At 44.1% G+C, this 23,142-nt stretch overlaps 1 protein-coding gene across 3 annotated transcripts in view; it reads left to right on the top strand.

Annotated features, from left to right (window-relative positions):
* Nucleotides 1-23,142, top strand: part of LOC128347083 (uncharacterized) — a 52,158-nt gene that overhangs the window by 24,638 nt on the left and 4,378 nt on the right. For all 3 annotated transcript variants that reach the window (XM_053301167.1, XM_053301165.1, XM_053301168.1), the window contains 2 exons: nucleotides 1,356-1,457; nucleotides 4,007-4,147. In XM_053301167.1, coding sequence (XP_053157142.1) covers nucleotides 1,356-1,457; nucleotides 4,007-4,147 — 243 coding nt within the window. The remainder of the gene's footprint in view (nucleotides 1-1,355; nucleotides 1,458-4,006; nucleotides 4,148-23,142) is intronic.

Below are 23,142 nucleotides of genomic sequence, written 5' to 3'. Positions count from 1 at the left end.
CCCGAGAAAGGAAAGTAGGCCAATTAATTCTTACTTGTTATTTATGTATTTATTAGGTAGTAAGGACATTCCTCACTGGGGTACATGGCTGTACAGAGGTATAAGCTGTGCAGATCTATGATGAGAATTCAAGGATTGCCAGATCTATCTGTTAATTCAGCTGGCCAATTAGAGATTTCCACAGAACTCCCCAAAACCTAATTTTAAGCAGATGTGATGAGGATTGCTTTGTTGAACTTCTCGTTCTTTATGGACTGGAAAAGCCTTTGGTTTCCTCTTCAAGAAGGCATTGTTTGTTTGTTTGTTTGTTTGTTTGTTTGTTTAGTATACCAAAGCCTCCAGGTGGTTTACAGCATAAAACAAACCAAGAATTTAACAGTTAAAATATATTTAAAAATCAAACTAAAATATCCATAAAAACACACCAACTAATTAAAAAGCTTGGCTGAACAGATGTGTCTTTAGTTGCTTCTTAAAAGCCAACAGGGTTGGAGCAGCTCTAAGCTCAGGAGGAAGTGCATTCTGTGTCCTGGGGCAATGCAGAGAAGGCTGGCCTTTGAGTCGCCACCTGATGAGCTGGCGGCACCCTCAGATGAACCTCCCTTGAAGATCTTAATAGGTGGTGGAGTCCATTATCAAGAAGGCATTCTCTTAAATACTGTGGGCCCAATCCATTAAGGACATCATAGGTAATAACCAGCACTTTGTATTTTGTCTGGAAACCTATTAGTAAGCAATGTAGCTTTTTTAGAACAGGAGTAATATGGACTCTATGGGATGTCCTAGAGACCAATATGGCAGCAGTATTCTGCATCAATTGCAGTTTCCGGTCGACATACAAAGGCAGCCCCACATAGAGTGCATTGCAGTAGTCAAGCTTGGAGGTTACCAACATGTGCTCCACTGTCATAAGGAAAGTCACTTCCAGGAAAGGGTGCACTTGGCGGACCAATTGAAGCTGATAGAAAGCACTCCTGGCCACAGCCTCCACCTAGGGTATCAGAGAGAGGGCTGGGTCCAGAGGTACTCCCAAACTGTGAACCTGTTCCTTATGGGAGCATGTAACCCCATCCAGAACAGGCAGCTCTTTCCCATTTCCCGAACTGCAGCTTCCTTTAGTGAGCACTTCCGTTATGTTTGGATTCAGTCTCAGGTTGTTATCCCTCATCCAGCCCATTACTGCCTCAAGGCAGGCATTTCGAGAAGTTGTGTGCTTTCATGATGAAGCTGACATGGAGAAGTAGATTTGGGTGACATCAGCATACTGATAACACCCTACACCAAATCCCCAAATCCCCAGATCTCTGTAACTAGCAATCTGTATTCTATATTGATGGATTTTCTCTCTCTCTCAGATAAAGAGAAAGGTTTTCAGAGGCTGGAGAGAAGTCGTGACAATGGCTCCTGTATATTAGCCTTGTTGCCAACTAAGTTTGAAAGTGATGATAAGAAATCCTGTAAGTATTATTTGAACCTTTTCTTTTTCTTACTTCACACATTCACCAAGAATGAATGCAATAATATAATAATAAATAAATTACCTGACTGTGAATTTACCCAGTCTATATGTGGGTAATTGAATCCACCCATTCTTACTGCATTATCTCTCTTTGACGCCTCCTTGATTTTCTTCTGCAACTCCCAGTCACTGTCAGTGTTTTGATATGAAGGGCATTTTGATCTAGAGGGCGAAATCTTGAGAGTTTCTGCAGAGGACGTTCCTATGTTTTTTACCTTGTGAGATTCTATCCCTTCTTTAATATACAGTTCTACTCCAGCCCCAATTCACCGCCTCAGTCGTTTCTATAGTGTTTGTATCCAGAAATAACTGTTTCCCACTGGTTCTCACTATTCTACCATGTTTCCCTTATGCCCACTATATTTACGTTTTCAAGCACAACTGAGCATTCCAACTTGCCCATCTTGGCTCGGAGGTTTCTCTGAGGCTTAAAGGCATATGAGCACCGATATGCTGAATCTCTTACCTGGTGTGTGCTATCTACCTTTTGACCATTTGATCTCTTTGACCATGTAGCCATTTGATCTCTTTGATCTCACTTCTACAAACTCGGGTGTTTTGCACAAGAGCAGAGGCGTAACTAGGGAAAACGGCGCCCGGGGCAAGCACTGAAATGGCGCCCCCCCGCCCCCCCCAACATACTACATTATACTTAGGTTTTTCCTCACAAGCGCCCGCCACCGCCGCCAAGCCAGGCCACTGACTGGCCGCCAGGCACCAGCAGAGCAATGGGGAGGGCGCGGGCGGCGCGGAAGGGACCGCTCATGGGGGAGGGGGCGCCGACGTGCTCCCTTGACTGCTGCAGCGCTGCTGCACTGAGCAGGAAACATTTGTATTAACAAAAAAATTTTTAAAAAATTAACAAAAAAAATTTTTTTGGTCATGGCGGCGCCCCCCACGTGACCAGAAAAGATGGTGCCCAGGGCACGTGCGCCCCCTGCCCCCCCTATAGTTACGCCTCTGCACAAGAGTCGACTCTTGCACAATATGCTGGTGTTGTGCAAGTGCCACAATCCTACTATGGTTGTTGCATGTTCAACAGTGCACAACATCATGCTCCATCCACAGACAACACAGTCCTGTCACCAGTGCAATGTTAGCCTTCATTCTGTCCAGTCTCTCAGGTAGCAAAAAGTCACAATGCTTTAAAATGCTTTACCTGGGGCTATACTGCACTGAGCAAGGACTTGGACCTCCAAGGACCTTTTCTAACTCTTTCATTGGTTGCTTGTTGGGTACTTGTAACGTGGAATGGTAGTTTCAGTTGCATTGAGTCCATGGCTGACATACTGTGCAATGCTATGTCTGGCAACATACTGTTCATACAGTTGTGCAAGAATACTCTTGTGCTAAACACACAAATTGCAACCATGTAGTTGCACAATTGACAGCCATTATTTCCAAATGCTGTCAGTTGTGCAAGTGACCTTGGACATGCATATCCTGTGGCCTGGTGGGCATGTGATCTTGTGTGCCCAATCGGAAGCCACTTTATAAGTCGACTCTGCCTGCTTAACAGCTCCATTCACACAAGGATCCAGGGTCCCACCAACTCACCTCTATTCTCTCAGTGAGAAAGGAGGCCACCCTCTCCTTTGGAGGAGTAGCTGCCCACACTCTAGTTCTGTGTTACAATTTCTTGTCCTGTTGTCACAGATCTTTGTTAGTTAAGTTAGTCAAATGTGGCCATAGATTTTCCTACTCTTGTGTGTCCTGTCATTATTAGGGTATGGGGCAATTATGCATTTAGTACAACTGCAGTCTTGCACAACTGTCACAACACTACATTATGGCATGCACACAATGTTTCACAGTATGTCACTCGCTGTGTCTGTTCCAGTGAACAGGCCAATCTAGGTCTGCTGCTCTGCTGCTGACTCTGTGGCAGCCATACAACTTCAAGGTGATGCTGAAGCTGAAACTAACCACATCAAAGGATACCATACCATATCCATGTTGCCTGAATAACACATCTCTTAAGTCCATGGCCCTGAACATCCAACATATTCCAAGTATTTTGGAGCTTCAGTGAACATGGTAAACTGTTTGGAGCTTCAGTAAATATGGTAAAGCAACCTGTTAAAGTATTTTTATTAATGTTTAGATGTATTGTTCATGTAATGCTTATTTTTTACGTGATGCAGAAGATAAAGCAGAGGTCTTAAACAACTATTTCCAGTAGTTGGTTGAGTCCAGTTTATAAGTCAACCTTAACTCTTTTCTAAAATGGAAGGCTCCTTGAACCTAGGCCTTAATATTTTATTGACATATTAAAAAAAAACATTGTCCAGTGCAGATACCTGGCCCAAATTAAGGCCTAGTCACACTTTTTTTGGTGAACATTTAAAATTTCATTGGAAGCATCATTTGCTCCTGATTTCACTTTTGTCTTTCCCTCCTAAAATAAGTACTGCTCAAAACTTTCACACTATGCATCTTCCAGTTAAAAGGACTTCTTGGTGATACTGTTTTCTTTACCTTCTATAGACCTCAGAATTTTATCCCCAGCTCGAAGAGATTCTTTTGAGGAATGTAACACAAAAACAATAGTTGATGATATATATGAGTACAGCTGCTGCAATACAGATGCATGTAATCCTGGTTTGAGATATTTGGAGTCTGTTAAAGGTAAGAGAGCCATGCCTGTTATTAAGTTCCTGGATGAAGCCTTTGGTAGTTTTAGCCCAGCTGCTTATGACTTAAATGGCTGCTGAATTAAATTAAGATGAAATGAGAAACAAGCATCCAAAAACACAGTATATTTTTTCTTTAATACATTGATTGATTGATTGATTGATTGATTGTTAAATTTATATTATGGCAGCTTCATATTTCTTGGACCATTTCCTTAAAATATCTTGTTATATTGCTAAACAATCCAAGAGAATTAGGTGCTCCTTGGATGGACTCCCATTCTGTTCCATATAGGGGAAACTTGAAGGAGAAGGAAGTGGTGGTGGTAAGGATTGGAAGAGGCTATTGAGACCTGACTTGGACTTCCTGGAGATATTGGGGAGCCAGCAAGAGGAGATCCCTGTGAGGTAACAAATGGGAATGAGCTGGTAGTGGGGTGCCCCAAACCCAGCAGTGAAGCAACTACCTGGGTGACAACCAGGGGTGGAGCTATAACTGAGTGCATGGGTTTGAAGAACCTCCGCATCTCCCACCTCCAAGGCTGCCTGACTCACTTTTAGGGCCACCCACTTTTAGGGTGACCAGCTTGCCCCCCCTCACTTTCCCATCGGTGAGGGTGGGGATATTTTACTTATCTGGTGGGGAAAATGGCTGCCACTGGTAGCTAGGATGAAGCATGGTATGGAGGTACCTGACCGGGGAAACAGGGGAGAGGCTGCCCCACCCCCCGCTGCTCAATTGATCTCTGCCTATGTGGAGGCAATTGAGGGCTAGTATGACAGTGTCCATCATGACTCAGACCTCTATCTGATTTCTCTGGAGGAGCATCAGTGGGGCAGGTGGGGATTGACACAGGGGAGGCAGGGCATGCAAGTGGGGCAGCTGGGAAGTGCAGGGATGTCTGGGGGATGTAGTTCCTCCCAGAGGAAGGCTTCTCCCCCCTTATGGGAGAAGCTCTGGGTGGAGGTACCTCCCCCAGACTTCCCTACACTTGCCAGCTGCTCCAGGTGTGTTCCTTGACGCCCTCCATCATTCATCACCTGCTCCCTGGATGCTCTCAAGATTCATTGGAGTCACCCAGCTTTCCCTGCACCACTGCTGGGATGACTTTGAAAGGACCTGTGGCAGTTGCCCTGCGAATGGCTGCCCCTTCATGGTGGTGGGTGTGAATCCTAGAATAGAATTCCCATTTCCCTGACATGCACACAGCCCTATTATTAACATTATTGTGCAGGTTCTGATGGGAGGAGGTGAAAAACAGTACTCTGAATTTGACTAGAAACAATTCAAATCAGTATAATTTTTAACTGAACCTTCATTCAATCAATCAATCAATCAATCAATCAATTTATGTACCACCCTTTCTAAAGTGGCTCAGGGCAGTTTACATTAAAACCAAAAACACATAATAAAACAATTTAGTTTAAAACACACAATCAAAATAGATTAAAAATAAAATCATTAAAAGCCAGGCTAAAAAGATGGGTCTTTAAGGCCATTGTCTCCAAGGAAAATACACTTATCATGTTCATGGGTAGTGCATTACATACAGCCAAACCGAGGGGTGACAATTGAGAGGGCCCAATTCCAGGGTACTTCCTGTTGAACCACTGCCAACCGAAGATGGACCCCTCCAGATGATCTTAATAAGCAGTGGGAACTTTCTAGAGAAAGCGCTCTCTCGGGTAACCCAGACCTAAGCCGTTCAGAGATTTAAAAGTAATAACCAGCACTTTGTAATTTGCCCCAAAACACAATGGCAGCCAGTGCACCTGTTTATGAATAGGCATAATGTAGGATACCCCAGAGACCAATCCACATTTTGGACTAATTTAAGTTTCCAAACTATGTACAAAATCAGCCCTACATAGATCACATTGTAGTAGTCCAACCTGGAGGTTACCAGGTGGTGTAACACTGTTTTCAGGTCATTCTCTTCAAAGAATGGGTGGAGTTATCAAATCAATCACAGCTGGTAAAAAGCACTCCTGGCCACAGCCTCAGTCGAAGGCACCAGGGTGAGACCCTGGTCCAAGAACTCCCAAGCTATGAACCTGTTCTTTCTGGGGGAGTGTAACGTCATCCAGAACAGGAAGTTCTATGCTGCCTTGTAGATCATGACCCCCAACAATGAGCACCTCCATCTTGCTTGGATTCAGCTTTAGTTTATTATCCCTCACCCAGCCCATTCTTGCCTGTAGGCATGCATTTAAGAGCCTAACACCATCTCCTGATTTTGATGACAAGGAGAAATAGACTTGGGTGTCAACAACATATTGATAATACCAGCACTAAGGTCTGTGATCTGCAGCATTTTCATCCCCATGTCATGCGCTTCTGTACAGATGCTTGTGTTGTTTTATTATAAACAGCTTGCCTTGTTCAAAGTATATCCTGACAAAAACAAGCACACCGTCTTTTATTTAACTATAGAGAACATTGCAAACTGTCCCAAATGTTCCAATCCAGATGGATAAATCTAGATTTCACAGGAGAGGTCTTGTTTCTCCGTGGCTTACATTAAGGCAGGTCACAAATTAAGTACTGGTTCACATACTCATCAGATCAGGTCCTTGGTACACAAGGTGGCAGGAATATATAGACATAGGAAGCTGCCTTTCAGTACTTTCAGCCATTGGTCCATCTAGTTCCATATTGTCAACACTGATTAGCAGCAGCTCTCATGGTTTTCTAATTGGGGACTTTCCCAGCCCTACCAGGAAATTGCTGATTTTTGAAGTTTTGTTGGTTTAAAGTTTCTGCTTTACATTGGTTAAGTGTTTTCATTTTATGGCTTTATGAAGTTATATTGTTGTTCTTGCTCCAAGAGGCTTTACACACATGACTTATAGTTTGAATCTCCTCCGGAATGGAATGTGCCAGTCCACATATTAGCTGCATTTACCTCGGAGTCACTATGGGTTATCAGGGACCAGTACAGACAGAACTCTGTTTTCCCCCGAATCATGGCTGAGCATTCTGGCCTAGCCCGATTATGTCGGGCTTTAAAAAAATCCTCTATTTTCAGTGGCTTAAAAAAACACCCCAAGGCTTCTGTTGTGTCCTGAAGTTTCTCTGTGATGTGTGGAGTGGCCAATGCCCGTAATTTGGCATTTTTAAAAAACTCAGGGAAGGGGAGTTTGACAGCTGTGTTACGTATGGTCTGCTCTGAGTGATTTTTTGCAATTACAAGTGCTGGAGGAAGGGGTTGTGGCAGATTGGTGAAATTTTGTGGAGGGAGTCGAGAAGGGAAGGCAGAGGGGGAAATTCCTGAGTTATACGCAAGTACAAACTACAAAATGTGGGTCTTTCTATGCTTCATCTTATTGAAGCCTTGTCACCATAGGAACATAGCTTTACATATGCAGAATGGAGACTACAGCTTCGATGTAACCTGAGCCCTTTTTGTCTGAGCTGATTCCATGAGACTGCATTTTTCTTCATGACACAAAGCAATAATTTCCACTATAAACTTCCCTGCCTCTTAAATGTTCAGGGGTGGAGGGGGGACATGAGGTGATGAAGGCAGTCTCTCACAAAGGCAAGTTCATTATAAAAATCAGCAAAGATTGGGGTCAGATTCTGCAGGTTCGGGTTAAGTGTTCTGTTGTTTGATCCAATTGCTTGGTAACTTTTCATGCCGGTCTTCCGTAACCAGCTATCAAGATATTCCCCTCAGGGGATGGAGCCACTCTGGGAAGAGCAGAAGGCTTCAAGTTCCCTGCCTGGTTCCTCCAAGAGAGGGCTGTGGGAAATTCCTGCCTGCAACCTTGGAGAAGCCACTGCCAGTCTGTGAAGACAATACTGAGCAAGATAGACCAATGGTCTGACTCAGTGTTTTCCATTGCTTTTCCTCTCTGCTCACTTAGCAGTTGACTTTTTTGTGCTGTGAACTGCTCAGTGTGAATCCTAGCATACAAATAATTTGATACTTGCATCATGAAAATATATAATCACCTCTTACTTGTTTGCCAATAAGGGTTTATTTCCTTCTCTGCTGCCCCCTTTCTCCGCTCCTGCTTCAGTGACAAGCAGCCACCACAGCTTCTGGTATGTCCTTACCTATAGAGACACATGGACCACTGGGAACTAGTGGAAGAGAACATCTCTCTCTCTCTCTCTTTCTGCTACTGGGGGAGAAAAAACTCAGATGAAATAACTTGTTTTGAAATTAATTCATGGAGCTACACAAACTAGCTCATAAATGAAATGCATCCAAAATGTAGTGACTGCCAAAATATATAAGTCTGTAATCCAAAAACCTTCAGTTGGGAATGAGAATTAAGATGCTTTAGATTTTCACCTGTGCTCTAAAAAGAGTGGAAATATCAAGTTAAGGTGCCCATCTTAACTTCCATGCCATATAAGTTGTAAAGACTTTGTAGAGTCTGGTATATTTTTATTTTAGTTTTCTCATATTTCTATACCACCCACTAGAACATCTCTAGGCAGTGTACAAATTAAAAACCAACAATAAATATTTAAACAGTATAAAACAGTTAAAATTCACAAAATTAATAAAACAAGATCACAGATAAAACCACATGCAATTCACAAAGCCTCTGATTCCAGCAAGGAGCACATTCCAAAGCCCTGGAGCAGGTGGCAACTATCACTGGACCTTTCCAGATTATTTATGTATGTATGTATGTATGTATTTTATCGTATTTTTACACCGCCCAAATGGGGATGGTTGGCACCCTTGCTCTGGGCCACCCCAGCACCACCTAAGTGCAGTTATGGGGCTGCTGAAATCTCCATTCTTCCCTATGGAGAAAAACCTTAAGCCACTTGTGGGGTGCGGTGGTGGCCCAGAGTGAGTGGTGGTGTAGTGCACAAAGGGTGCCAACCACTCCCATGGGTTGCTGACCCATGGGGTACTGGGTTTTGTTGTTTCTGAGGTGTTCTGAGTGTAGATTCTTTGGTAGCATATGAGATTTTCAATGACAAACCATGAATCCATTCTCATCTGCTAACCTTAAAGACAAGTAAACTTCAAAAATCACTTAAAAATCAGCCCTTTGCCCAATTCCTTTCAACTTCTTTTCCATTATTAACTTTGACTCTGTTTTATTCTAAGTTAATTCAGTGTCCAGTGTATTATACCTTCTCCCCATGCAGCCCTCAGCTATACTTTGAAGAGGTTGTTAGGACACAAACCAAAACCAGAAGAACTTAGTGGTGGCAGAAGAATCTTGATACAGGGAAGAAGAGAGAAGAACATCATTCTCAGTAAAACTGGTCCACTTAGTTACAGAGTTCTTAACCCCTCTAGATTTGGGAAGAGACCTCCCCCACTCACTAGCAGTGTCCCAGAGGAGAGCAGGTCTTGTGGTAGCAAGCGTGAATTGTCCCCTTTGTTAAGCAGGGTCTGCCCTGCTTGCATTTGAATGGGAGACTATCAATCAGTCACTCAATTTTATTATTACAGCCTTAAGCCAACCAGGAAGAAAAACAATGGAAAGAACATAAAGAGGTGCAATAAATATCAAAAAGAATATCAAAAATGTAAAAACAAGCATGCAAATAAAGCTAAAAATTAGGGATGTGCAAAACATTTCAGGCACAGAACAATCTGTGCCCGAAATGACCAATTTCTAACCGAATCACCCATGATGATTTCTAACCGACAACCATGACCAATTTCTAACAGAATCACCCATGATGAGACCCGATAATTTTCGGAACCAAAACATATCACCCCTGTTTCGGGTCCAAATTTTTCGGGTGTTTCGGGTCTCCTTTTTGTGCCCTAGAAAAGGGCCAGCCTTGTCATCTTCTTCCCCCTCTGTTTTCAGTTTGACGTCTCTCTGAATTTTCCGCCTTTTTGCCTCCATTGATTTCAATGCAGAAATTGCTTTTCTTTTACTTTAATTGAAAAGGTCCTGGGGCCAAATGAGTGGGGTGGGTTGGTAGTGCCCAATGGGTGGAGGTTACCACCCCAATTGCAGAGGGATTGGGCAAAGGGCTGATTTTGGGTGAATTTCTGAAATTTTAGTGTCTTTGGGGCAGATAGGGGGCATAACATGGGATCTGGGCCAAAAGAGTGGGGTGGGGTGGTAGTGCCTAATGGGTGGAGGCTACCACCCCAATTGCAGAGTGATTGGACAGAGGGCTGATTTTTGGTGAATTTCTGAAGTTTATGCATCTTTAGGGTTTTCCCCCATTAAGTATAATGGAGGGTGTATCGCTTCACATCGGGAGGAAAAGGGGTGGCCTAGAGTGGTGTGGGGTTGGTGGTAGTGCCTGGTAGGGGCAAGGAAGCTACCTGAATTTTTTCAAAGGATTTGGGCAGAGGGCCGATTTTTGGTTAATTGTTGAAGTTCATGTCTTTAAGGTTTAGATTCTATGATAGCAAATGAGATTTTCAATGACACACCATGAATCCACTCTAATTCATCATTAGTGTCAGCCAAACAGTAGTTAAGATAAAAGGAGTCAGGCCTGCCAGGGAACTGCTCTAAAATGGGAGACAATAATTCTCTCCTAGAATCACGATATAGGGAACAATATAGCAAGATGTGAATGACAGTTTCAAGGCTACCCTCTCCACACGAACACAACCTCAAAGCAGTAGGATCTTTAGAAAACCAGCTTAGGAGTATAGCAGAAGGTAATACATTCAACCTGGCCCTAGCAAAGGCCGACCTACATTTAACAAAGTGAAGGGAAGATAAATATCTGGCAGTCTGGTTTCCAGCTAGGAGGAAGACGCCAAGATATAAGGGGAAACAACATCTATTTCCAAGGGCAACCAGATGTTGATGCTCAAGATCTTTTAGGCTCTGAATGACAATGGCCTTCACCTTTACATAGCCCAAGGAGATAATGTGGGAGGGATAAGGCCCCATACCCAGCATTTTGTTGGTAACTACAGACAACCATGGATGAGGAAAAGAATCCCTCAACATATATTGAACATAAAGAGATCCCTGGGGGTTCAAACAAAGTTTGAGCCAACGTGCGAGTGAAGCCTCTCAAGCTAGACAGGAGATTGAACAAGAACCAGTCTCGAGACAAAGAGTAGCATAAGAAACACATTTAGGGACTCGAAAGATAGCTCTAAGGAATCTAGACTGGATTGATTCGATATCCGAAAGACCCCCTGAGTCCATATGGCCCATATGGAGACACCAAAGAGCAATTGAGCCGCAATTTTGGCGCGAAACACTCGCAAGGCCATAGGTATAAATTGGGTGCCTTTTCTAAAGAAGAAGCGCAAAAAGGCAAATAATGTGTTGTGGTTCAGGAGTTCATAGTGGCAGGTCACACACTCAACTTGGTCTTTTGCTCTGATCAGGGTGGTGTCCCATGCGTGGGGACTCCCGTTAGCTCCCCACTGTCATGGACGGATCACTATCTGGTTGAGGTAGGACTTGCAGCCACAACCCACCTCTGCAGGGGTGAACAACCCATTAGGTTGGTCCACCCAGGCAGGTTATTGGATCCAGTAGGATTCCCTAAAGCCTTGGAAAGGTTTAAACCTGGCTCTGCTAGTGATTCAGTCAATGCTTTGGTGCAAATATGGAAAACTGAATTCACTAGAGTGGTAAACACAATCGCTCCTAAGCATCCTCTCCGGCCTGCTTTAAAGTCAGCCCCGTGGTATTTGGATGAACTGTGGGAGTTGTAGCAGCAAGGTAGACGACTAGAGTGCAAGTAGAGGAAGACTCAGCGCAAATCCGACAGATTGCAACACAGAGCTCCTTTGAGGATCTATGCTCTGGCAGTGCAGATGGCAAAGAAGCGGTTCTTCTCTGCCCTCATTGCTTCTGCAAATTCCTGTCCAGCGGAGTTGTCTAGGGTTGTGAGGGGGCTAGTTCATGCCCCCTCCACCTTGAATTTGTACTTGGAACCACTTGTCACTCGCTGTGACGTTTTTAACAACTTTTATGCAGATAAAATCTCCTGTATTCATGCTGAACTAGACTCCACAATTAATGTAGGGTCTATCATAGAAGTGCCCAGAAACCCCTCTTGTAGGATTGAATTGGATCACTTTCAATTTGTTACTTCTAAGGTTGTGGAGAAACCGTTTTGGATGGTACACCCCACCACCTTGCTCTTTTGACCCTTTCCCAACATGGCTTATTTCATCTGGCAGTCATATTATCAGAGAGGGTGTGGTAAATATCATAAATGCTTCTCTGAAATAGGGCATGATGCTTCCATGTCTTAAGGAGGCATAAGACCTTATTTGAAGAAGCCTGCATTGGATCCCTCAGAGTTAGCTGATTACAGACCTGTCTCTAATCTTCCTTGGTTAGGCAAGGTGATTGAAAGAGTGATTGCGTCTAAGCTCTAGGCGGTTTTGGATGACACAGATTATTTAGATCCTTTTGGGTGGGCTATGGGGTGGAGAATGCTGTGGTTGGCCTGATGGATGATCACCAATTGGAGATCAACAGAGGTTGTGTGACCCTGCTGATTAGGGATGTGCGAACTGGTTCGAATTCGAACCGGCTCGGTTCGAATTCGATCCGGCCCAGTTTGACGGTTCGAATTCAGACCAGACTGGGCTCTTTTTCCCCCCTCCTGGTCCAAATTTGAACCGAATCCGAACCGGTTCGATCCGGTTCAGATGTGCCATAGGGTTGTAATAGCATTCTGGCATTGTGTGTGTCTGTCCTCTATTTTGTGGTACATTTTCTGAACTTTTGCTCCTGGCCTCCATTTTGTGAGGCTATTTTTCAGACATTGCATTGGCTGGGCTATTGATCATTTGATTGGCCAGAATGAGTCTTGCGCTCTGGTAGGCTGTTGACTGTGCCACTGTTTGAGAGCTGGCACCCTGTTGGCTGTGGGGGGGGGGAGGAGTGCAAAGGTAGGGGCTCCCAAAGGAGGGAGTTTCAAACCTATTTAAGCCAAGCCTCTAGCCTGGAAAATTCTCTTTGGCTGCAGTTGTGGGATCATCATCTGGACCTTGCTGTGCGCTGGTGTCTGTCTGTGAATCCCTTGACTGTGTCTGTCCTGCTCTTTCTTTTGTCCATTCTCTCTGCCCTTTGTCTCTGTGTTACTTACTTACTTTGCAGCTTCTTTTCCCATATTATTGTTGTTCTGTTGTCCTCCTCATCCATTCATTCTTCCATTCCTTTGTTATTTGGCCAAGGCCCTAGGCCTTGGTCCTCCCCCCCACCCCATCCATCCATCTGCATTGATTTCATTAATTTTATTTTACCCTCCCTTCATCCCTTTTCTCAGTGCTGATTTATTTCTGCTTTGCTTTTGTTCTTCGTTAAGTGTGCTTTAAAAAAAATTCTTTTTGTTCTTGCCTCCCTCCCTGCTGCCATCCCATCTCCTGGATCCATCCCATCCCTCCCAGGCCAGGCCAGTCCCTGGCTCAGGACCTAGGCCCTACAACCCGGCCTGGTCTTCCCTGACCTCCTCCTCCTGTGCCACATCTGCCCCTCTGCAACCCCGCTCTTCTGCTGCCTGGGTTTTTTTCTTCTGCTGCCTGGGTCCCCCCCCCCCCCGATTATATATTGTTTTGATTGATTCCTGATTATTGCTTGTTGTTGCTGCTGTTATATATTTATTGCTGTGATTTAATTATTGATTTTTGTATGCCCCTTCTGGGCCTGCTCCTGCTGCCCCCTTCCTCCTGCCATCCCCCCCCCCCACCATCCAGACTCCCAACCACTGCCCCCGTCCCTCCCACCTGGGCTTGGTTTTTTAAAAGGATTTTTGGTTGCTGTAAAAATATTAATAATTTTTGTATGCTTTTGATTCATTCCTAAGATTATTGAAGAGTTCTTTGTTTGTTCTGTTGTTGTGGTTCTCCATTGATTTTTGCACCTTGCGTTCTTTTGCTGCTCTCATTCATTAATTCTCCTGGGTTTCTGTTGTTGGTGTTGTTGTTAAGTTACTTTTGTACCCCTTGGGGCCTGGTCCCCCCCATGCCACTCCTGCTCTCCCCTTCCTCCTGCCATCCCCCCTCCCATCCAGATTCCCCTCCCCCACTCACCCACCCACCCTCTGCTTCTGCCTGCCTGGGCTTGGTTTTCTTAAGGATTTTGGGTTGCTGCAATTGAAAACATTACTAATTTCTGTGTGCTCTGTTCTTTTGATTGATTCCTGACCTCCATAAGATTATTGTTGAAGAGTTTGTTCTGTTGTAGTTCTTCCCATCCAGATTCCCCCCCCCCCACTACCCCCCCCCCCCGTCTGTGCCTGCTTGGGCTTGTTTTTTTCAAGGATTTTTAGTTCCTGCAAAACATTAATAATTTCTGTGTGCTTCTTTTGATTCATTCCTAAGATTATTGAAGAAGAGTTCTTTCTTTGTTTGTTCTGTTGTGGTTGTCCTTGATTTTTGCACCTTGCTTTCTTTTGCTGCTCTCATTCATTAATTCTCCTGGGTTTCTGTTGTTGTTGGTGGTGGTGGTGGTTACTTTTGTGCCCCTTGGGGCCTTGTCGTCCCCCCCCCACGCCACTCCTGCTGCCCCCTTCCTCCTGCCATCCCCCCTCCCATCCAGATTCCCCTCCCACACTCACCCACCCCACCCCTCTGCGTCTGCCTGCTGTCTGCCTGGGCTCGGTTTTCTTAAGGATTTTTGGTTGCTATAAAAATATTAATAATTTCTGTGTGCTCTGTTTTGATTGATTCCTAAGATTATTGAAGAGTTTTACTGTTTGTTCGTTCTGTTGTGGTTCTTCATTGATTCTTGCACCTTGCTTTCTTTTGCTGCTCATTAATTTTCCTGGGTTTCTATTGTTGTTGGTTACTTTTGTGCCCCTTGGGGCCTGTTCCCCCCACCATGCCATTCCTGCTGCCCCCTTCCTCCCAACACACCCCTCCCCACTACATTAATACCCCCCACTCACCCCCCTCTCTCTGCCCACTTGGGCCTGTTGCTCCCTTCCTCCTAACACCACCCCTCCCCGCTACAGAAATACCCCCCACTCGCCCACCCTGCCCTCTTGGGCCTGCTGCCCCCCTTCCTCCTCACACACACCCCTTCCCTGCTACAGTATTACCCCCCACTCACCCCCTCTCTGCCCTCTTGGGCCTGCTGCTGCTGCTGTCCCCCTGAATCCCTCCTCCCTGCTACATCACCCCCACTAATCTCCGCCCCCCCTTCGTGCTGCCATCTCTCCCTTCCTGTCTTCTTTCCTTCTTTCATTCATTCCTTCCCCTCCCACAACTTCAGCCACAGCACCACCGACCTCACCCTGCCATCGGGTTGTTGTTTTTTTAAGTATTTCATTTTATTTGTCTCTGCTTGGGGTTGGGTGAGTTGAGTCACAAATAGTGGCTCCTCATTTCTGTCCCTCTGAACTGTCCTTGACCACCCTGGCTGCCTGTGCCACCCTGTCTGTGTACCAGCCCAGGGGTGGCTGGTTTGCGCGTCTGACCAGCAGCAGTGTGTGGCAGGAGAAGGACCGGAAGAAGAGGGGTGAGTGTATGCGTGCGCATGTGTGCATCTTTTGTTGTCCCCTTCCCTAGTTGGTGGTTTTAAATAGGGACACCTGTATTTTGCAATGCATTTGGGTGTGGGGAGGGATATTTTGAGATGTACTGTTGTGGTGTTGAAGAAATTGCTGCTTTTTTGCAGGTTGTCCCTTGTTTTCACATGTACCCCCCCCCCCGGTTATTGTTATTATGTGATATGCTATTGTATGTATTGATTGCTTCCTTTGGGTGGGGTGGGTGAGTTTTGTTAAAGGGTTCTTTTAAAATAGGCTAGGTACCTTAGTTATTAAATTGTTGGGGGCCCCCAATCCCAATCCACACTTTTCACTAAAGAAGAGTTTTGTTTGATTTTCAGGTTTTGACTCTGATCCCAAGCGTTGACTCCGTCCCTCCCCGGTAGGTGCTGTGCCCTCCCCCCCCATTCTATTTTGCCCATAATATAAAAGTTTGTCTCCCGCAACTACTCCACCTAACTGCCTGTGCCACCCACCCAGGGGTCCACCCTTTTTTCAATTTTCAATACCCCTCCCCAATTGGCTTCTAACACCCCTAAACCAAAAGGTTCCCCTCACCTCACCTAATTGGTTCCCCCCCCACTGCTAAAGTCTTCCCTTCCCCCCAATTTCCCCCCTAAAAGGTTCCCTCCCACCTCCAAATTAATTGGCCTTTTTTGCACCTTCCCCCCCTTCCAAACTAGTTTTTTCCCCTTTCTGACCTGTCTCATACAGTCTCCCACCTTTACTATGACTGAGAAACACGAGCGCCGTTTTCAGGCCAGGCCTCACAGAAGGTTGCCAGGCAGAGGTGGGAGAGGCCGGGGGCGGGCTGTGCCTGCGGCTGTGGGGCAGAGAGGGAGAGGCCACAGGGATGAGCCTGAGGATACCCCAGTCCTCCCCATTGCAGAATTCTTTGCCCCAGCTGAGGGGTTTGTCTGCAGGCTAGATTTTTCCCAGCCTGCTTCCAGCAGAGGCAGAGGCACTAGGGCTGTGGTGGGTTCCTCGGCACCAGGTACTGCTGGGGCACCGCCAGTGGTGGTGGAGGAGACTGCTGGTTCAGGAGAGCAGGCAGAGGGCAGGGAGGATCTTACGGCTGGCAGCGATGCAGCCAGGTTCTCCCTCCCTCTTGGGGTCCTTCCCCCTATAGTTTCGCCGCTCAGTGGGCCCCCCCTCATGAATCCCTGGCAGTCGTGGCAGCGTCCAGCGGTGGTGGGTCCCACCATTCTGGCTCCGACGATGAGGAAGGGTCTGCTGATGTAGTGGAGAGACCTGCTTCTCCTCTGCCGTGGAGCTGGGCCCTTCCACTTCCACACAGGGTGGAAGGGGGTTGGGTGGCAGCAGTGGGCAGGCAGTGGTGGCTGTCTCCCCCCCCCCCCAGGACTGCAGCCACCCAGCAGCAAGAGGCCTAAGGCAGTGCCCAGGGCGCGGGAGGCCAAGGGCAGTGGTGTCTGGGAGCATTTTGAGATCTCTGAAAATGCCCTGAACCATGCCCGCTGTGTCCACTGCAGGGTGCAGGTCAGTTGCAGCAAGGATCTGAAGCACCTGGGCATGACGCCCATGTGGAAACACATGGACCGTCACCACCCAGCTCTCCTTGACCACGCTGGCAGCGCTAGTGCGCCTGGTGCACCGGCCACTTGGGCGGACAAGGGCAGTGTGCCTGCACCAGCCAAAAAGCAGGCTGCACTGCCAGTCCAGCGGTGGACACAGGTGTCGAGCAACAAGCGGACAGTTCATGTGGATCATCATCACTTCACCCGCCTCATAGGGGAGATGATTTCCACTGATGACCAGCCGTTTCAGGTGGTCGAGAACTCCGGTTTCCGCCGGATACTCCAGTACCTTGTGCCCGACTACATCATCCCCTCAAGGACCACGTTAAGCCAGAACGTAGTCACCTCCCTGTACCGCTGGTCAGCTGGGCCGCTGGTCAGCTGGGCTGCTTATGCGGCTCCAGCTGGCACCAGTGTGCATTTAACGACTGACCTCTGAACCAGTGTCAGTGGGATGCACGCTGCATTCCTGGCCCTCACTGCCCACTGGTGGGGCCTGGAGCACCTGAATTGGCCAGGTTCAGGTACAAATGGTTTTGCACATCCCAATTGGAGGAGGTGGGATTGGGTGGCATTATTTTACAGTGGTTCCATTCCTACCTCTCTGGCAGATTCCAGATGGTGTCACTTGGAGACTGTTGCTCTGAAAAGAAAGAGCTAAAGTGTGGGGTTCCAGAAGGCTCCATACTGTCTCAATGCTTTTTAACATTTACATTCAACCTTTGGGAGAGATAATCAGGAAATTTGGTCTGGGATGCTACCAATATGCTGATGACACCCAGATCTATTTCTCTGAACCATTTCATCAGGAAATGGCATGACCCCCCTAAGTGCCTGCCTGGAGGTGATATTGGGCTGGATGAGGGATAACAGGTTGAAGTTGAATCCAAACAAGATGGAGGTTCTGTTTGTAGGGGTTCAGGATCTGAGAGATGGCTTAGATCTTCCTGTTCTGGATGGAGTTACACTTCCCCTAAAAGATCAGGTTCGCAGTATGGGAGTGCTCCTGGATACCACACTTGCTTGGTTTCTTGGGTTGAGGCCGTGTCCAGGAGTACTTTTTATCAGCTTCAGCTGATATGGCAGATGCGTCAGAAATGGAGACAGATGACCTTTAAATGGTGGTACATATGCTAGGCTTGACTACTGTAATACACTCTACTTGGGACTGCCTTTGTAAGTAGTTCTCTTTTTTTTGTTTCAAATTTTTTATTAACTTTTAACAATAATAGTAACCATAACAATCATAATAAACACAGTTACAAGTTGACTTCCCACGCACCTCTTTTCGTGATACCAACTATAAATTTTACCCTTATTGTAATATTAATTTAAAAAGAAAAACACAAATTTAAACCTTCCACCACCATTAATCTGCCCAACCTGCATTTCAAATTTCAAATCCTGCTGTAAGATCCATAGTAGGAAAATAATTCTTTAAATAAACCAAAAAAGGTTTCCAATCTTCCTTGAAGCATTCTAAACTAGGGATGTGCATGGTCCGGAGCAGTCCGGACCAGCACCGAAGGGGGGCCTTTCGTTTAGGGTGGGGAGGGCTTGCTTACCCCTCCCGCCTCTTTGCCCCCGCCAGAGGCCATATTGTACCTAGTAAATGGGGCGCTGGAAACCAGCCGCCCCCGCCGCCCCCCCCCCCGCGCGCGGATTAGGGCCAAAAATTAGTAAGGTACTGCCGCCGTCCCGCCCTCCCTCCCCCCGCCCCCCCGAGTGCTCACCACATTGTTTCTAAAAAAAGAGAGGAGCCCGCCAAACAGAGCTCCTCTCTCGGAAAAGTCTGTGACCCAACTGAGGCCTGGGGCGCGCGCGCGATACGACGTCTAAACTTCCGCCGGAGGCCCAGTCTACCCAAGTCTGGCAAGGTAAGACCACCCCTTTCCTTTGCATCTGTTAAATTCTTAAAATTTATTCTTGGTCTTTTCCCCTGCCAAACAAATTTAGTTATATCCTTCTGCCATTGCCTGAAAAGTCAAGTTATTAATTATAGGAATAGTCTGAAAAAGAAATAACATTTTAGGCAAAACATTCATCTTCACCACTGAAATTCTTCCCATCAAAGATAAATTCATTTTAGACCATCTTTGCAAATCTTTTTTCATTGAGTTCCATGTTTTAACATAATTATTTGAAAACAGCACAGAGTTATTATTTGTTAACCAAACTCCCAAATATTTCACTTTCTTCTCCACTTTTAACTCACTTATTTCACCAAATCTATCTTTACTTTTCTGATCAATATTTCTAGTCAGAACCTTAGTTTTAGTCTTGTTTATGTAAAATCCCACCAACTGGCCAAATTGCTGTATCTTGTCCAAAAGTCTTTCAATCTTATCCATTGGATTCTCTAAAAAATAACACAACGTCATCTGCAAAGGCTCTCAGTTTGTATTCTTGTCTCCCGATTTTGGGACCATGTAATTCATCATCTTCCCTAATAGATCTACAAAGCACTTCTAAAACCAATATAAAAAGCAATGGAGAAAGTGGACAACCTTGTCTAGTCCCTTTTTGTATTCTACAATTGTCTGATAATTCTCCATTTACAATAATCTTGGCATATTGTTCCGAGTAGATAGTTTTAATTGCTCTAATGAAATGTTCACCGGCAGTTATTTCCTCTAATAAACCCCGCATAAACTGCCACGAAATATTGTCAAAAGCTTTCTCTGCATCCAAAAAAATCATCGCCATCTGTTTTTCATTATGTTTTTCATAATACTCCAATACATTCAAAACTGTTCTAACATTGTCTCTCAGTTGTCTCTTTGGCAAAAAGCCAGCTTGATCCTCATGAATAAAGTCTCGTAGTACCACTTTCAATCTTCTTGCCAAAACCGCAGCAAAAAGTTTATAATCATTATTTAAAAGTGATATTGGCCTATAATTTCTGACTAATGTTAAGTCTTGATCTGGCTTTGGGATTATTGTAATATTTGCATATTTCCACGAATCTGGCATAATCCCTTTTTGTAAAATGTCATTCAAAGTCCATTGAAGAGGTTGTAAAATTTGATCTTTGAGTGACTTGTAATACAAAGCTGAGAGTCCATCTGGCCCAGGGGCCTTGTTGGGTTTAGCTTGATTTATTGCTTCTATTATTTCCATAACTGTTATTGGAGCATTCATGGTTTCTATTTGTTGAAGAGAAAGTTTTGGAATATTTTTAGTTCTAAGAAACTGCTTAATTTTTTTTATCTTCTACCTTTTTGCCTTTATATAATTCCGAGTAATATTTAAAAAATTCCATCCTTATTTCCTTTCCATTATAAGAGAGCCCATTTTTAGTAAATATTTTAGATACAAAATTTTTCTTCCTCTCAAGTCTAATTTTCCAAGCCAGCAACTTGCCTGGTTTATTTGCAAATTCAAATTATCTTTGCTTGATATACTTCAGATTTTGCTCAAGTTCATTTGCTATTAGCATAAAGAGTTGTTGTTGTAAGATCTTAATAGCTTGAGAGATCTTCTTCTTATCTTTAGTCCATATCAATTCTCTTTCCTTTTTGGAAATCTGCATCAGTAGTACCTCTCTTTTCAATCCTCTTTGTTTTTTAAAATATGCATTTTGCTGTATGAAAAAACCTCTCATAACCGCTTTGCTTGCATCCCAAACAATTTTGTTGTCCAATCCTTGATTTAAATTCAGTTCAAAATAATCCTTTAACTTCTTTTTGGCTTTCTCAACCACATCTGGTTTTTTCAAAAGATATTCATTCAGTCTCCACCTAAATGAGGTCGCTCCTTCCTTCTTCCATGCAAAACAAATCGGATTATGATCTGAAAATGTCCTAGGTAGAATGTCCATTGTTTTCATATGAGTTATAATGGTTTGGGATGTCCAGACCATATCTATCCTGGAATGTGACTGATATCTTTCCGAAAAGTAGGTATATTCTTTTGCATTTGAATTTTTAGTTCTCCATAGATCATAGAGATCCATATGATCTACTAATTCAAAAAATGCTTTAGGAAGTTTACCTTGTAAATTCTTTTCCGATAAATCAGATTTTCTATCCAAAACTGTCGAGACAACTCCATTAAAATCTCCCAATAAAAGCAAATTAGCATTTAATAGATCTGCCATCTTTTGATCCAAATAGTTATAAAATTCAACTTTCCTTTCATTAGGGGCATAGATTCCAATTATCACTGTTTTAATTCCAGATATTAAAACTTCCAATGCTAATATCCTACCTTCTTCATCTTTAAAAATCAATTTAGGTTCAAATTGTTCTTTGACATAAAATACTACTCCTCTTTTTTTTTCCTTATCTGAAGAAACAAATTCTTGTCCCAAGGCTTTATTTACCAAAAACTTTTGATCATGTTTTCTAATATGAGTCTCTTGTAAACACACTATATCCAAATTTTGTTTCTTAAGAAAGTGGAAAACCCTGTTTCTCTTAATTTTTGAATTCAGACCATTTATATTCCAAGATAAAAATCTGTAAGTTCGTTTATAATCCATATAGAGTGACTTAAGTTATATGTTTATGAAGCAGGATGTTCAGAAGATAAGTCTTTTTTTGTATTTCTGCCAGAATTCTTGTACTTTGAGGAGCTCAGTGAATCTATTCCTCTTGCTCTTGTAGAAGAAGGAGATTCCCTCTGGTAATTCCCATCTAAAACGTATTCCTTTAGCATTTAATGCATCAACCAAAAATTTGTAATCCTTACGTTTTCTTAGAATTCTGGCTGGAATCTCTTTCAAAAATTTTATCTGATGAGTTTGAATTGTTAAGGTTGTAGTAAAGTGAGCCTGAATGATTCTCTCTGCTATTGATTTGGTGGGAAAATGTACAATGCAGTCTTTAATTAATTTATTTCTCGTTGCAAAATCCGAGTTTACACGAAAGGCTGTCTCAATCTGGGCATCCATCTCATCAACCGTAATTCCCAAAAGTGATGCAAGTTCCACTCCAAGTAGTTTCCTAATGTTCTCATTAGGAATTTCAGGAATTCCCCTGAACCTTAAAAATCTCTCTTTTTGTCTTAATTCTAACAAAGCCATTTGATCCAGTAATTTTTCTCTGTCATCTTTCAGTGATTGCACATCTTTTTCTACAACATCAACCCTTAATTTAAATTCTTTATTGTCCTGTGCCATTTTTTGGACAGTCTCATCAATATTTGAGGTCCTATCATTTATCTCAGCCATATTTTGCTTCATTTGGGTTACATCAGAAATGACCTGTTTGAGGTCGGTGGCATTTGATGCCAGGGCAACTGCATTTGACTGCAAAATTTGTTTCATCTCAATCAACGTCTGGTCCATGGCTGCAGCTACTTTAACTTCCCCTGTACTTGTGTCTGGAAGTGAAAGTTTCCTTGCTTGTATATGTGTCTGGCTTAAATGAGGTTTCTCCCTGCCTTTCATAATGACATGAAGGAGTTAAAGAAGAAAATTCTTTGCCCAAGTATGTTTGTCCTTGATCTCAAAACAGAAAGTAAAAACCTGAGCTTGTACTCAAGTATAAACAATTCTGCAGCATATCAGTGGCTGTTAAAACTTTCTCACGGTAGTGTGGAGTATTAAAAAAAAAAAAAAAGACAGCAGAACATCTCTTCTTTAAACTTGAAGAACAACAATCCCCACTGATAGAATTCTACGTCAGCTATGTCCATTTCTAGAGGTAAATGAGCTTTAAACCGTGGTAAATATGTTGGAAATCTCCAGGCTTGACTACTGTAATGTGCTATATGTGGAGCTGCCTTTGTAAGTAGTTCAGAAACTACAATTGGTACAGAATGCAGCAGCCAGATTGGTCTCTGGGACAAAACGAAGGGACCATATAACACCGGTTTTGAAACAATTGCACTGACTGCCGATATGTTTCCGAATGAAAAACAAAGTGCTGGTTATTACCTATCAAGCCCTTAATGGCTTTGGTCCAGGGTACTTAAGAGAGCACCTTCTCTGTCGTGAACCCTGTCGCCTATTATGATCTTCTAGAGAGGTCCGATTTTGGTTGCTGACAACCCGTTTGGTGGCAACTTGGGACCGGGTCTTCTCTG

The sequence above is a fragment of the Hemicordylus capensis genome, chromosome 2 (genome assembly GCF_027244095.1).
Source record: "Hemicordylus capensis ecotype Gifberg chromosome 2, rHemCap1.1.pri, whole genome shotgun sequence".
NCBI classification, from domain to species: domain Eukaryota; kingdom Metazoa; phylum Chordata; class Lepidosauria; order Squamata; family Cordylidae; genus Hemicordylus; species Hemicordylus capensis.
Note: the sequence above shows the minus strand (reverse complement) of the source record. Positions and strands in the feature narration are given on the sequence as shown.